The sequence below is a fragment of the Salvelinus alpinus genome, chromosome 33, assembly GCF_045679555.1.
Source record: "Salvelinus alpinus chromosome 33, SLU_Salpinus.1, whole genome shotgun sequence".
Taxonomy (NCBI): Eukaryota; Metazoa; Chordata; class Actinopteri; order Salmoniformes; family Salmonidae; genus Salvelinus; species Salvelinus alpinus.
The window spans coordinates 9,591,491-9,608,531 of record NC_092118.1 but is presented as its reverse complement, the minus strand read 5'-3'; the positions used below and the strand labels follow the sequence as shown (position 1 = coordinate 9,608,531).

General features: G+C 45.5%; 1 protein-coding gene across 1 annotated transcript in view; it reads right to left on the bottom strand.

The window, feature by feature from the left end:
* The window catches only part of LOC139563292 (SH3 and multiple ankyrin repeat domains protein 2-like), a 176,423-nt gene that overhangs the window by 120,610 nt on the left and 38,772 nt on the right, over positions 1–17,041 (bottom strand). The window contains exons 8-9 of the mRNA XM_071381847.1: positions 15,673–15,750; positions 11,564–11,630 (exon numbers count right to left, since the gene is read on the bottom strand). Coding sequence (XP_071237948.1) covers positions 11,564–11,630; positions 15,673–15,750 — 145 coding nt within the window. The remainder of the gene's footprint in view (positions 1–11,563; positions 11,631–15,672; positions 15,751–17,041) is intronic.

Here is a 17,041-nt window from a genome sequence, read left to right as displayed (position 1 = left end):
ACAGCTGCAGTGATCGGTGAGCTGCTCAGATAGCTGATGCTTAAAGTTAGTGAGGGAGATATGTCTCCAACTTCAGCGATTTTTGCAATTCGAACCAGTCATTGTCAACAGAGAACTGGAAGGAAAGGCGGCCAAAGGAGGTGTTGGCTTTAAACACACACATCCTTAGTTTGAAAATGATGTCTGTGTTGGAGTTTGCCTCTGGCTATCCGTAAAAAAAATGAAAATAATAAAATTGTGCTGTCTGGTTTGCTTAATATAAGGAATTTGAAATTATTTACACTGTACTTTAACTTTAACTTTTGATACTTAAGTATATTTTAGCAATTACATTTACTTTTGACATATTTAAAACCAAATACTTTTAGACTTTCACTCAAGTAGTATTTTACTAGGTATCTTTACTTTTACTCAAGTATGACATTTGAGTACTTTTTCCACCTCTGCCTGCCATTTACAGACTCCGACACATACACACTAGGGTTCAATATTTTCCACAGAATCTATAAATTTTCCTTCCCGAGAAAATAGCAAGAAATGAACGGTATTTCCAGTATTCCCATTCAAACCGGAAGTGCTATTTAAAGGCATATAATACCAGTGAAAAAATCTGACAGGATTATACCATTGGGGGGCTCTTCAGAGGGTGGTGCGTTCTGCCCAAATGCTATCACTGGAGCACACTGCCTGCCCTCCAGGACACCTACACCACCCAATGTCACAGGAAGGCCAAAAAGATCATCAATGACATCAACCACCCGAGTCACGGCCTGTTCACCCCGCTATCATCCAGAAGGCGAGGTCAGAACAGGTGCACCAAAGCAGGGACCGAGAGACTGAAACACAGCTTCTATCTCAAGGCCATCAGACTGTTGAATAGTCACAGCACAAATTAAATGAAACAGGAGCCTTCTGGCTCGACAAACATGGACTATATAATACAATTAAATAAACAAGTGAAGACCCAGCCATTATTATTTTTCCTTTATTACTTTTATTCAAGACAGAAAAACGAACAAACATTTTCATAAAACGTACTTGTTCAATTCGAGTTAATCAAAAGACACCTGTTTCTCGCATTATTTTTCAACATGAAAAACAGAGTTGGTCAGAAATAGAGTAAATATAATTGTAGGTAGGCCCAACTGTAATTGTAAGCTGACTGATTCTCAAGACTCAGCCAAACAAATGTAGAATAACAATCTAAACACAAACTTAGGCAAAATAACCTGGCAGGCGTACCCTGTAGCCAATGGAGGCTGGTGGGAGGAGCTATAAGAGGACGGGCTCATTGTAATGGCTGGAATGGAATAAATGGAACGGTATCAAACACAGCAAAGATATGGAAACCACATTTTTGACTCCGTTCTATTTTTTCCATTCCATCCATTACAAGGAGCCAGTCCTCATACAGCTCCTCCCACCAGCCTCCACTGCCTGTAGCAAACAAACAAACAAAATAATTAGTATAGGCTATAGACCTAATAAAATTGTATATTTTTTTCTGCTTAAGTGAGCTCCCAAAAAGCACAGTTCACCAATGCTCCCTGTACTCAGGTGGTTTCTGATCTTCGCCACAAATTGACCACAGATTGAGAAGGCTCTCTATGCCTCCATGGAGATGGCCTGGATCGTCGCGAGCACCTCAAACAGGTGCTCCAGGTCAGTTTTGCATTCAGCCTTTTTGGCAAAAGTTGGACCCAATTTTGTTACCCTATTAAATGTATTTCAAGGTTTCAGTATAAACAATGCATGCACTTTGAATGTATGGCGACTTTGTGTAAGTAAATACGGTAGGCCACACACACACACACACACTACCTGAGCAGTGATTATTGTTCATGCCGATAGCAAATCAAATCAAATACAACCTTACAGTGAAATGCTTACTTACATGCTCTAACCAATAGTGCAAAAAAGGTATTAGGTGAACAATAGGTAGGTAAAGAAATAAAACAACAGTAAAAAGAAAAATACGTTTTGAGAATGACACAAATATATACATTTCCACAAAGTTTGCTGCTTCAGTGTCTTTAGATATTTTTGTCAGATGTTACTATGGAATACTGAAGTATAGTTACAAGCATGTCATAAGTGTCAAAGGCTTTTATTGACAATTACATGAAGTTGATGCAAAGAGTCAATGTTGACCCTTCTTTTTCAAGACCTCTGCAATCCGCCCTGGCATGCTGTTAATTAACTTCTGGGCCACATCATGACTGATGGCAGCCCATTCTTGCATAATCAATGCTTGGAGTTTGTCAGAATTTGTGGCTTTTTGTTTGTCCACCCGTCTCTTGAGGATTGACCACAAGTTCTCAATGGGATTAAGGTCTGGGGATTTTCCTGGCCATGGACCCAAAATATCAATGTTTTGTTCCCCGAGCCACTTAGTTATCACTTTTGCCTTATGGCAAGGTGCTCCATGATACATGTCCGTCACCAAACTGTTCCTGGATGGTTGGGAGAAGTTGCTCTCGGAGGATGTGTTGGTACCATTCTTTATTCATGGCTGTGTTCTTAGGCACAATTGTGAGTGAGCCCACTCCCTTGGCTGAGAAGCAACCCCACACTTGAATGGTCTCAGGATGCTTTACTATTGGTATGACACAGGACTGATGGTAGCGCTCACCTTGTCTTCTCCGGACAAGCTTTTTCCGGATGCCGCAAACAGTCGGAAAGGGGATTCATCAGAGAAAATTACTTTACCCTAGTCCTCATCATTCCAATCCCTGTACCTTTTGCAGAATATCAGTCTGTCCCTGATGTTTTTACTGGAGAGAAGTGGCTTCTTTGCTGCCCTTCTTGACACCAGGCCATCCTCCAAAAGTCTTCGCCTCACTGTGCGTGCAGATGCACTCACACCTGCCTGCTGCCATTCCTGAGCAAGCTCTGTGCTGGTGGTGCCTGCAGCTGAATCAACTTTAGGAGACAGTCCTGGCGCTTGCTGGACTTTCTTGGGTGCCCTGAAGAAGCCTTCTTCACAACAACTGAACGGGCTCTCCTTGAAGTTCTTGATGATACGATAAATGGTTGATTTAGGTGCAATCTTACTGGCAGCAATATCCTTGCCTGTGAAGCCCTTTTTGTGCAAAGCAATGATGACGGCACGTGTTTCCTTGCAGGTAACTATGGTTGATAGAGGAAGAACAATGATTCCAAGCACCACCCTCATTTTGAAGCTTCCAGTCTGTTATTCGAACTCAATCAGCATGACAGAGTGATCTCCAGCCTTGTCCTCGTCAACACTCACATCTGTGTTAACAAAATAATCACTGACATGATGTCAGCTGGTCCTTTTGTGGCAGGGCTGAAGTGCAGTGTAAATGTTTTTGGGGGATTCAGTTCATTTGCATGGCAAAGAGGGACTTTGCAATTAATTGCAGTTCATCTGATCACTCTTCATAACATTCTGGAGTATATGCAATTTGCCAACATACAAACTGAGGTAGCAGACTTTGTGAATATTTGTGTCACTCTCAAAACATTTGGACACGACTGTACAGTAGCGAGGCTGCATACAGACACTGGTTAGTCATGCTGATTGAGGTAGTATGTACATGTAGATATGGTTAAAGTGACAATGCATATAGCCCGGTTAGCCAATGTGCGGGAGCACTGGTTGGTCGGCCCAATTGAGGTAGTATGTACATGAATGTATAGTTAAAGTGACTATGCATATATGATAAACAGAGAGTAGCAGCAGTGTAAAAATAAGGGTTGGGGGGGGGGGTTGGGGGGGCACAAAATGCAAATAGTCCAGGTAGCCATTTGATTACCTGTTCAGAAGTCTTATGGCTTGGGGTAAAAACTGTTGAGAAGCCTTTTTGTCCTAGACTTGGCACTCCGGTACCGCTTGCCATGCAGTAGTAGAGAGAACAGTCTATGACTGGGGTGGCTGGGGTCTTGAACAATTTATAGGGCCTTCCTCTGACACCGCCTGGTGTAGAGGTCCTGGATGGCAGGCAGCTTAGCCCCAGTGATGTACTGGGCCGTACGCACTACCCTCTGTAGTGCCTTGCGGTCAGAGGCCGAGCAATTGCCATACCAGGATGCTCTTGATGTTGCAGCTGTAGAACCTTTTGAGGATCTCAGGACAAAGGACAAATCTTTTTAGTTTCCTGAGGGGGAATAGGCTTTGTCGTGCCCTCTTCACGACTGTCTTGGTGTGTTTGGACCATTCTAGTTTGTTGTTGATGTGGACACCAAGGAACTTGAAGCTCTCAACCTGCTCCACTACAGCCCCGTCGATGAGAAGGGGGGCGTGCTCGGTCCTCCTTTTCCTGTAGTCCACAATCATCTCCTTAGTCTTGGTTACGTTGAGGGATAGGTTGTTATTCTGGCACCACACGGCCAAGTCTCTGACCTCCTCCCTATCGGCTGTCTCGTTGTTGTCATGATCAGGCCTACCACTGTTGTGTTGTCTGCAAACTTAATGATGGTGTTGGAGTCGTGCCTGGCTATGCAGTCGTGGGTGAACAGGGAATACAGGAGAGGACTGAGCACGCACCGCTGGGGAGCTCCAGTGTTGAGGATCAGCGTGGCAGATGTGTTGCTACCTACCCTCACCACCTGGGGGCGGCCCATCAAGAAGTCCAGGATCCAGTTGCAGAGGAAGGTGTTTAGTCCCAGGATCCTTAGCTTAGTGATGAGCTTTGAGGGCACTATGGTGTTGAACGCTGAGGTGTAGTCAATGAATTTTGCATTCTCACATAAGTGTTCCTTTTGTCCTGGTGGGAAAGGGCAGTGTGGAGTGCAATAGAGATTGCATCATCTGTGGATCTGTTGGGGCGGTATGCAAATTGGAGTGGGTCTAGGGTTTCTGGGATAATGGTGTTGATGTGAGCCATTACCAACCTTTCAAAGTACTTCATGGCTACAGACGTGAGTGCTACGGGTCTGTAGTCATTTAGGCAGGTTGCCTTTGTGTTCTTGGGCACAGGGACTATGGTGGTCTGCTTGAAACATGTTGGCATTACAGACTCAATCAGAGACATGTTGAAACTGTCAGTGAAGACACCTGCCAGTTGGTCAGCACATGCCCGGAGCACACGTCCTGGTAATCCGTCTGACCCTGCAGCCTTGTGCATGTTGACCTGTTTAAAGGTCTTACTCACGTCGGCTACGGAGAGCGTGATCACACAGTCGTCCGGAACAGCTTTGCTCTCATGCATGCCTCAGTGTTGCTTGCCTCGAAGCGAGCATAGAAGTGATTTAGCTCGTCTGGTAGGCTCTTGTCACTGGGCAGCTCACGGGTGTGCTTCCCTTTGTAGTCTGTAATAGTTTGCAAGCCCTGCCACATAAGACAAGTGTCGGAGCCGGTGTAGTATGATTCAATCTTAGCCCTGTATTGATGCTTTGCCTGTTTGATGGTTCGTCGCAGGGCATAGCAGGATTTCGTGTAAGCTTCCGGGTTAGAGTCCAGCACCTTGAAAGCAGCAGCTCTACCCTTTAGCTCAGTGCGAATGTTGCCTGTATTGCATGGCTTCTGGTTGGGGTATGTACGTACAGTCACTGTGGGGACGACATCCTCGATGCACTTATTGATAAAGCCAGTGACTGATGTGGTGTACTCCTCAATGCCATTGGAAAAATCCCGGAACATGTTCCAGTCTGTGATAGCAAAACAGTCGTCAAAACAGTGTAGTTTAGCATCTGCTTCATCTGACCACTTTTTTATAGACCGAGTCACTGGTGCTTCCTGCTTTAATTTTTCGCTTGTAAGCAGGAATCAGGAGGATAGAGTTGTGGTCGGATTTACAAAATGGAGGACGAGAGAGAGCTTTGCATGCGTCTCTGTGTGTGGAGTACAGGTGAACTACAATTTTTTCCCTCTGGTTGCACATTTAACATGATGGCAATTTGGTAGAACTGATTTAAGTTTCCCTGCATTAAAGTCTCCGGCCACTAGGAGCGCCGACTCTGGGTGAGTGGTCTCCTGTTTGCTTATTTCCTTATAAAACTGACTGAGTGCGGTCTTAGTGCCAGCATCTGTCTGTGGTGGTAAATAAACAGCCACAAAAAGTATAGCTGAAAACTCTCTAGGCAAGTATTGTGGCCTGCAATTTATCACAATACACTCTACTTCAGGCGAGCAAAATCTAGAGACTTCCTTAGATGTCGTGCACCAGCTGTTGTTTACAAATATGCACAGACCGCCACCCCCCGCCCCACGTCTTACCGGAGTGCGCTGTTCTATCTTGCCGGTGCAGCGTATATCCCGCTAGCTGAATATTCATGTCGTCATTCAGCCACGATTATGTGAAACATAGGATATTACAGTTTTGTCCCGTTGGTAGGATATTCGTGATCGTACCTTGTCTAGTTTATTGTCCAATGATTGCACGTTGGCGAGTAATATTGACGGTAACGGCTGCTTTCCCACTCTCCTTTTCCGGGTCCTGACAAGGCATCCGGCTCTTTGTCCTCTGTACCTGCATCGTTTCCTCTTGCAAATAACGGGGATGTCGGCTCTGTGGGGTGTTTGGAGAATGTCTTGTGCGTCTTGCTTGTTGAAGAAAAAATCTTTGTCTAATCCGAGGTGAGTGATCGCTGTCCTGATATCCAGAAGCTCTTTTTTGCCGTAAGATATGGTTGCAGAAACATTATGTACAAAATAAGTTACAAATAACACGAAAAACCCACATAGTAGCACAATTGGGTGGGCGCCCGTAAAACTGCTGCCATTTCTTCCGGCACCATTTACTTCAGTCCAGAGCAGAGAAGGCCGTATTAAGACAGATTTAGACATTGCAAATAATTGAACAGTTCCAATTTATGTTACGCTGACCATATAAATTATTTATTATAATTTGCAATCATTTATCAACGGAAAAGTGAATGGGTTTGGGCGGGAAAACCGGGTTACAGAGATTTACCGGGTTTTCCCGCCAAAACCCACTCCCTTTCCCCGCTCGCCATTAAACCCTAATCCACACCCACCACAACACACGTGTTTCACTGCAGCAAACTAGGACACACAATACACTTCTCAACCTTCCCGCTCAACAGCAGGAAGTTAGCTCCCCACATCCTATCATCTTCCTGCGGCTGCCTGTTTTTAGTCTCCTCTAAATCCCATTACTATAGGGCGCTCTCTGGCTGTCTCATCAAAAGCTGTGTAGAACAGGCTGCAATGAACCATGTCACCAGCTACTCAGAGCCACGCAAGCTGTGTTTGTTCTTTAATTAGGGAAACTGGATTAGCTAGTCAGTGACATTAAGACAAGAATGTATTACCATAATACACTAAGGAGGAGACATAAGACGCCTTTGAACTGCTATAAAGTGCATTATTAAATTACGTCATGGACCTGCATGAGTATGCCATGTGGTCGCTGAGCATTGGATGAGTGGGTGTTTGGTTGTCTGTGTGTTTAGTTGAGTGTTTGTTGGGATGGCCATTTGTGTGCTAAGGAGTGTGTTGAGTGTGTGCGTGCACGTGTCTCTGTGTGCACGTGTGTGTATGACGCACACATTGTGTATCTGTGTGTTTGATTTGTTCACCATGGCGGATTATCACACTCTTGCAGCGTGAGGTCTAATACACACATCTGCCAATCATTCTTAGAGAGGCTTACCGGCAGAATGGGGAAAAAACTGACTGGATTTAAGAAACAGATTTACTGGCCTATCTACCAAAGCAGTGTCTGGACACATTCACTCGCGCCTAGTTACTATAGCACTGATCGATTGGACACATTGCACACTAACTCCTATCTCAATTTAACCCTCTTCCTAGCTCTACTTACTACCCCCTCTATCTACGTATACCCCTCACCATCTTTATTTGCCACCCCTCTCTGCTAAACTTCTCCTGGGGTGCTGCTCTGTGGCTGACCATGTTGCTGTGTCAGATTGATATGAGGATATGAATGGGTGCTTAACTTTGTCCTAAATGTGTTTTTTGGCATATCCCAACTCTCCCCGAGAAACCCTCAGAGAGTGGGGTAACATCCAGGGTGCTCATTATCCAGCGACCCTGGAGCCTTGCTCAAGGGCACATTGGCAGATGTTTCACCTTTTTCACACCCTGATCTGTTTCACCTGTCTTTGTGATTGTCTCCAACCCCTCCAGGTGTCGCCCATCTTCCCCATTATCCCCTGTGTATTTATACTTGTGTTCTCTGTTTGTCTGTTACCAGTTTGTCTTGTTTGTCAAGCCTACCAGAGTTTGTCCTGTCAGCTCCTTTTTCCCCCCAGCCTTTCTTTTTCTCGCCCTCCTGGTTTTTGACCCTGGCCTGTCCCGTCTCTGTACCCGCCTGCCTGATCACTCTGCTTGCCGCTGACCCTGAGCCTGCCTGCTGACCTGTACACTTGCCACATCTCTGGATTATTGACCCCTGCCTGCCTTGACCTGTCTCTCACCTGCCCCTTGGAATATTAAACCATTGTTTATTCAACATGTCTGCACCTGGGTCTCCTTGATTCCTGATAGTATTACCCCTTTCCAACTATACTTATTTTTCTACAACATCTCTCCACCACCCCTATCTCCTTTATCTCCAATTATCCGCTCTGTATAACTTTCCTTCAAACTGGGAATTGTACTTTTGCCCAAATTTCTCTTACCATTTGGAGCATCAGCCAGATGCCATAGTCTTTTAATGATTAGCACACAAGCCCTGATGCCATGGTAACCTTGTTGCTGGTTCGGAGTGTGTTGCTTTCACGAGGAGCAAGAGTCAGCTGACTCAAAGAGATGAACACTGCGAGACTCACATGCACACGTGCAAATGAACACACAATCACACGCATGACACACACATTTATGGTTATTGACGCTTCACTCAGATTTAGGTTCTGTGAGTTTATGTCTTATACAGAACATGTGGATATTCCTAAGCCTCTCTGACTACATTACACACATCCCAATGCTATTCTCATTACTCCCGACATTATCTGTGTCATTACTATGGATGTAGGTCACACACACACATACACACACACACACACTCACAGACACACACACTTGGGAATTCTCACTATAGGCTGAGCTAAAGAATGACGCCTCGTCCTTCGAGGAGCATCATTTCTGCTCTATCCATCTATAATTCATCCACTTTCTTATTCACATTGTAGCGGTTTCAGGGGTTGTGTGGTGGATGGACAGTATGTGCCTGCGAGTTTCCTTTGTTTTCTGGCTGCCAGGACCACGGACAGCAATGTGAAGTATTCCCCAGAGGCAGGACCATGGACAGCTCAGGGGAAAACTTCTAGACTGCAGCAGAACAGCCACACCTGTCTCCAGTTGTAATCAGAGCCAAACTGCAGACAGGTGAAACCAATCAAGGCCTCTACTTATTTTTTTCTTTGTCTTTTCTTTGACCCCAGGAGGTAAAGGAGTAGGAGGTTATTGGGGAGACAGAACGTACGGTGGAGAAGGAGGTTTTACGGAAGAAAGGAACTTATGATTTCAACAAGGTTTGAACCCCCCCCATCGACCAAGATTGGAATGACCTGCCACTGGTGACAAAGTGTTTTCTCTGTTTGCTTTGTATATCAGGAACACTGCCGAAACCTGATAGTAATAAACCGGTTTAACCCTTCACTTGGACTGCTGGTGTGTGTTTGTATGTGTAAACCCTGCCTTACAAAGATCTTTGCGCCGAACCCGCTACAATATCCTGTCACTATATTATTCACTTAGCCTTGTGTTCGCTAACCCAGTCCAAGAACCTAAACATACATTATATGGCAATATAACCCTTCCACCATAATCTATCCAACCCATTTCTATTGCTTTGGTCTGACTCTCTGGTATCTCCTATGGGTCTAATACAGAGATTGAATAACAGACTAGTTAATTGAATGAGTGTTGGGGCATACCATGTTAGTAATTCAATAATACACTGATTCATGAGCACCTTGAGTTGGGTTACAAGACAGGCTAGGCAGTGTCAGGGTTAGCTGAACTGCTCTGTGCTCTCTCGTACAGGATTAAATTCATGCCTATCGTCTAATCCAACTCCAACACAAAGAAAGAGACAGACTATAAAGTCATTGACACGTCTGGGAACAAGGGAGCGAGAAGGATGTAGGGAGAGGGAGAGAAGGTGTGTGAGTCTTAACGACGCATAGCTCTACTCACTAATTACTCTTTCTGGGCTAATGCTCTTTAGTGCACCTTCTAAATACTCTTTAGGCACACACACACACACACACACACACACACACACACACACACACACACACACACACACACACACACACACACACACACACACACACACACACACACACACACACACACACACACACACACACACACACACACACACACACACACACACACACACACACACACACAATCAATTCTGTACCCATGCCAGGGTAGTGCCTCAGCTCAGGCAGGATAGACAATTACCCACCATACCGCAGATACACAATTCTACCTGTATCCCAACATAGCAAGCTACCGCCCACCCGGAGCGGGTGAGAAGGGGACTAGAAATGGCAGGGAAGAGGGTAGAGGAGGTAGGAGAGTGGTGGTTGAGCTTCAGAGCACCCACCTTTCTCTGATTTGCAACATGCAGAACCCATGGCCGATAATCCAGCAAAGAAAATATCCCATTACAGACTCAGTGAGGCACGGCTGACAGTGAGCCGAGAGATAGAGACAGAAAGAGTTAAAGTGAAAGTAAAAGCAGCGAGGACTGTAGCAGAGGACAGTTATCCGGGCCTTTTCATTCCACTAGAACGGCTAATGGCGGAGTTCGGGCTCTCATGGCCCCACCGGAGTCGAGGTGCGACGGCGTCCCGTTGTGAGAAGGTTAATGCTGAACGTGGGGAGCAGGGGGGTGGCCTGAGAAGGGGGAGAGGAGACGATGGCGGCAGATGTGAGAGACGCGGGGTAATCCTGCAGCACTGCGTTTCATCTAGCCCTCGCTGCAGCTGTGAGGCCTGGGGAATCTTGCTCAGGGGGGGGGGGAACAATTGTGGATTACATCTTTAGATTATTTTATTTATTTATCTATTCACTCTTTTTCTATTTATTTATTTCATTTTTTATTTAATTTGTCTGGGGATGGTAATCCCTCCCGCTTAACCTTTTTCCCTCCATGTGAAATAGTTTCATTAAGAAAGATGATGGCGTTGTAGGGCAGTGGGGGGTGTGGGGTGCACGGCAGATAAACCCACAGGGAAAAACGAGAAAGTAGAAATCTATTTTTAAATTCCTTTGGGAGAAGGAAACCATTTTGTGTGGGCGGGATTTAGTATAGTCATTCTATCCCTCCCTAACCCTGCTCTCATATGCCACCTGAGGGATCCTGGATTCCCCAGTGTGATAGGGTAGTCCCACGAAGGGGGGGGGGGGGACTGAATGACAAATCCTGTCATGGTTCTCTAGCACTCACACACAAACATGCACATGCACGCACAAACACACACTCACACATGCATGATGGAGAACATACTTGCAGAAGGGCAGACACACACACACACACACACACATATACAACAAGAAAAGATCAACAACCTATTATCCAATAACATATCCATTTCAGACAGAGAAAAGTGGGAGGGGGAGATGGAAAAGAGGAGGGTAACCATGGTTACTCACCTATATCTGTCTCTTTGTGGTTCTTGACCAGTTCGGCCAGTTCAAAGTTCCCCGCGATGATGGCCACCTGCGAGAGGGAGAGAGAGAGAGGGGGGGGGGGGGGATTGCAATTTGAGGGCCACATTTCATGTCCGCAAAACAACCTTTACATTACTCTACAAATTCAAACAATTAATTGTGTGTGTGTGTGTGTGTGTGTGTGTGTGTGTGTGTGTGTGTGTGTGTGTGTGTGTGTGTGTGTGTGTGTGTGTGTGTGTGTGTGTGTGTGCGTGTGTGTGTGTGTGTCTGTGTAGCAATTCGGACTTGATTCTACTAAATTCCTATCTGGATGTAACCATCTGCAGCCTGTTACGAATCCTGACCTTTTAGCATGACCGGAACACACAAGTACACACACACGCGCATACCAATGTGCGTACACACACGCCCACACTCACCTACACCCACCATCGGAAGAGTGAACGTTGGTGAGAGAGAGAGCAGTGGTGGAAGATAGCATGTGGGAGAAAGAAAGTGAGGAGGGGGAGCAAGAGAGGGATGAGAGAGAAAGCAAAGGGGTCGCTAGAGAGAGGGATATAGGGATATGTTGTGAGAAATGCGTGCTACCTACATATGAGAGAGAGAGAGAGACAGTGTGGTGGCTGGTGGGTCAGCATCTTGTTTTGCATGGCTCTAATGGAAGAAGGACCCTTTCACTAGCCCCGTGTGACGTGTTGGGTTCTGAAAATATGAAATGTACTTATTCATGTCACCGAGGGAGAGAGGGGAATGTAGAACGTTTACATTCTGTCAGGATCTGTTATTGTTAGCCGTCGGGATCCTATGGGAGGAGAAGAGACACAGTCTGGTACGAGTCAACAGGACAGCCGTGAGTTGGGGACGAGCGAGCAATTTGGGGCTGAAGTCAGGTCAGATGAAGCGAGGAAGATACAGATATCACTAAGGTTCTGTCTAGCAACAGAGACGCATTGGCTGTTCAAATGTGTGGGAGGAGACTCAGTATAGGAGAAAGGGTTACATATCAGCGCTTGTGTGAATATGTCTTTTGTCTTATGCAGCTGTATGACCCAACGGGGGAATAAACTTTGTCTGAGCTTTATAAAGCGTCAGTGAGTTCTATTAGGTTCATTTAGAACCTAACACATGAAAGACTCATAAAACCCACATTCACCTTTCCCCTCTCTCATCTTTCTCGTTCTCTCCTTCTCTCTTCCCTTTCTCTTCCTTTCCACTTCTCCATCAATGGACAAAAACACATGTAAATATAGCAGCAAACAGCCATGACAGTGGGTAAGCCTGATGGCATCACGGCGCCACCATCAGCCAGTCAACATGGCAGCGTGGGCAACTATGGGTTGATGACAAGTCACCCCCAGTCTTACCCACTGGACGAAAGGGAGCAATATCATAGTGTCCCCGGGGGGCAGTGGATGTACACGTGGTATGCAGTGAGAGGAACAGAGCGTTGATTACATTACAGGAGATATCATTCCCTGGGAGAGGGAGTAGGGAGGAGGAGGGATTTGGAGGAGGGGGAGGGTGGGGTTGACTGCAGTCTCTTTGGACAACACTTCATAACAAAATGACAAACCTTCTTCGCTTAAACATAACATGCCCTCATTGCTTATGAGCCGTTGTGATAGGTGTAACTCTGATTGCAGATCACTGGGTATCATAACTGAACACGGGTAAACTGAGAGCGATAGCACTGTGAGGAGACGAAGGTATAGAATGAGGCCTACAGCTGAAGTGTACACTCTTCGAAAAAAATTGTTTTTCCGGCCGTCTCCGTAAGAGAACCCTTTGAAGAACCCCTTTTGGGTTCTACCTGGAACTTTTGGGTTCTACCTGGGTTCTACCTGGAACCCAAAAGGGGTCTCCTATGGGGACAACTGCAGAACCCTTTTTGAACCATTTTTCCTCAGAGTGTATAGCTGTAGTGTGATTTAAAGCCTAAAGACCACATCTAAGCCACACGGCCGTAGTGTAGAGCACAGGCATGTATAGGGGAAAACACCTTCATTGCCACCCCCTCCTTCACTCCCTCACTCCTTCATGTTCCCAACGCATAGGAATGCTGGGAATGACCCCTTGTTTCCATGAAGACACTGTTGTCTATGGTGGTGGATGAGAGGAGGAGGAGGAAGAGAAGGAGGTAGGGGAGGAGGAATGGGTGGAGAATTGTGCCTGAAACTACATCCAACAACTCAGGGAGGGAATTCATTCTGATTCAAGACCAGGGAGGATCCTTAAAGGGCCAGGCACATAAGAGAACGCGAGTAGGGAAGATGGAGAAGACAGGAGGAGATTGGAAAGGAGATGGGAAAGGAGGAATTTTGTTATAGATACAGAGACAGACAGTAGAAATACTCTCTTTCCCTTCCCGTCATTCTTGAATTTGCATGTTCTTGTTTCTCATCGTGAGTTTCTCAATACTGATAAACATCCTCCCATACCCTGGGCTAAAGGGCTAGACTTTCGCTGAGAGACAGATAGCGATTGGAGCTTCAGTATAAAGTTGAATACTTCTGCATGTTTCTCATTCCAGTTTATTATTTCACTTCCCACTGGGCACAGACGGTTCAACGTCATTTACATGAAATGACACGTAAACAAAGTTGATTCCAACCCGTGTGTGTCCAGCGGGATTCCAGTCTCATCTGAATGCAACACAGCGGAAGAAACGGACACCACAGGTGACAGAATGAGAGAGGGAGAGAGAGAGAGAGAGAAAGGAAAGGAAAGGGAGAAATAAAATGGCAGAACATTTAGAGAGAGAGGAGAGAAAAGGAGAGAAATGTGAGAAATGAAGAGAGACAGAAGGAAGGCGAGGGAGAGGAAAGAAGAAAGAAAAAGAATAGAGGAGAAAGGGGACAGTGAAGAAATAATCAAATAAGAGACTGGAGAGACTGGAGAGGAGAGCGAGAAAAAAATAAAACGTGAAAGGGATAAAGGAGGAGGGGAACTATAAAGACACTGACACTGTCCATCACACATCTGGGAACAAGGGAGCAAGGGAGGGAACAGGGGGGGGGGGGAGTTAGAGAGTGAGGTTGAAACAGGCAAATGCTTTATAGAAGAATCTTGTGAAAACACCTACATCCAGAGTCTGGGCCAACAGAGGAGGGGGAGGGATTTTGAGCTACTCAGCAGAGCTCTAATTGATGATCTCATTGGGCTGCTGGGACTCTATTTTTAGCTACAGATACACAGGCAAAGCAGCGGAGACACACACTATCACATATTTTCACTCCCATTGAACTCCGCCCCAATAAGTGACATTACTTGATCAATTCATTGGCAACTTTGATAGAGACACCTATATTCCGTTTCAGGGGGCCATACGGGAATTGTACCCACAACCATGGTATTGGGAGAACCATGTTCTAACCCTCTGCTTGTGTCTTCTCCTTGTCTCCTCTAGACATTTCAAGTGTACCAAAACCAGTGCAATTGGAAAAGAATAGGAGACAATTAGACAAGTTCAACTTTTGGGAACAACCCCACTGGCGAAAGCCAGAGAGATTAAGAGGGCCACTGAAGTGCCTGTGGAGGGCCATCGAGGATCCGAGGACCGCCTTACATAAAAGCCTGCTTCAAAACGCTCCTTTGTGACTCAGACGTGACTCATACGGGACTCTCATTGGAATCAATAGTGTCAGCTGCACTGCCTTCTGTGTATTCGAGCAATTATCTCGACAAGACACACACAACACATCGAGCCAACCCGTGGACGTATGCAACTTTGCAAGATGTCTACAACTGCATCACACACACAACTATGTGACCTAGTGACACTCAGCCCATTCCCTTCAGCACTTGCTTTTCAGATGCAGATAAAGGAGAGGAGTCAAGTAGAGGAGTTAGGTAGAGGAAGCCACTTCAGACTATTGAGATGCATCCTTGGTATTACTTGGGACTTGAAACGTGTGTTTTTTCTCAATAGAGTCCCATTCACACTGCCATCTCTGACTGATAAGAAAACTTCTTCAGTATATATTCTGTATATTGGATAAACTATGTAGCCCATGAAGGAATTAAACCCGCAGCTCTGGTATGTCAGAACTACAGTAACGGTTTTGGATGAGAGGATGCATTACGGGTCTCACCTGGAAGGGACTCTGGCTGTTGTAGTTCTTCACCGCTTTGTCGGCTCCACGGACCAGCAGCACCCTGGCACAGTTATCCTGGGAAAGAACAGGGGAGAACAGGAGTCTGAGGAGTGGCTCTGAATTTCTTGGGAATGATCAATCTCTATTACTCCCATGCTTCCCATACGACACAAAGACTAGACAGAACACTTGTACAGTAACCCCAACAGTCCAGAAGCCAGTTTTCGATTACTTGAATTAGCAGTGGAAAAAGGCAATATAAGTCCTCCTTTGAATCCCCAACTTTTAAAAACAAGAGAGAGAGAGAGAGAGAGAGAGAGAGAGAGAGAGAGAGAGAGAGAGAGAGAGAGAGAGAGAGAGAGAGAGAGAGAGAGAGAGAGAGAGAGAGAGAGAGAGAGAGAAACAGTGCCTGCTACATGTATGAAGGGAGATTCTTTGTGAAGAAAATGAAAAAAAGCTGTTGAACAGAGAGTGTGAAAGAGAGAAAGGGAGAGACCGATAAAGGGTCTGAATGTGCTGCACAACTCGCCCACAGAGTGCTCAACCATGCATGAACAGTATACAGAAACACACACATTAACACACACACACACACACAATCAATTCTGTACTCATACCAGTTTGCAAAGTAACTAACATGAAGGATGTTAATTCTGGCATTTTCTAGAGTGTATAATATGTTCTCTATATTTTGACACGTTCAACAAACTAACAATCCCACATATTGGGCTTTTATAACCTCCATTTGCATTGAAGCTCATTTTGAAATAGAAATGGATGACGTGTAAACCCCCCCCCCCCCCTCTCATTCTGCCTGTATTCTTTCGCTCTCACTGACTCTCTCACTCTGCCTCCCCCTCCCCGCATCTCTAATTGTAGCCCTGACACAGGATAATACGACTTGAAGGTTTAAACACCAGGAGAACAGTGTATGTGTGTACAGACACTAAACTACAGAACAATAGGAGACATGGGGATTCCGCCTCAACAGTTTGCAGAAAAATCCCCGAATGTGAAAGGGATGAAGAGAAAGAGAGAGGAAGAGGAGGCGAGATATAAGACATGATAGAAGGACATGTTCAAAACATGAATTTGTTCCTTGTGCTGTTAGACTACTAAATGCAAAATACATTTTATCGGTACAGTGCAGTTGGGACAGCGGTCGGATGTGAGTGAAGGTATTAAAGTCCTCTATGTGGTTAGTGTATGCAACATGATGGACTGACTGGTTTAAATGCGTATGATGTGAGAATGTATGTGTGTGTGATCCTTTTAATGGAAGGTGATGCCAAAAGAAAAATGTCCATCCTGGATGGACAATAACGCTGTATTCTAATCTATTCTAGGCCATAGCGCTAATTGAGTC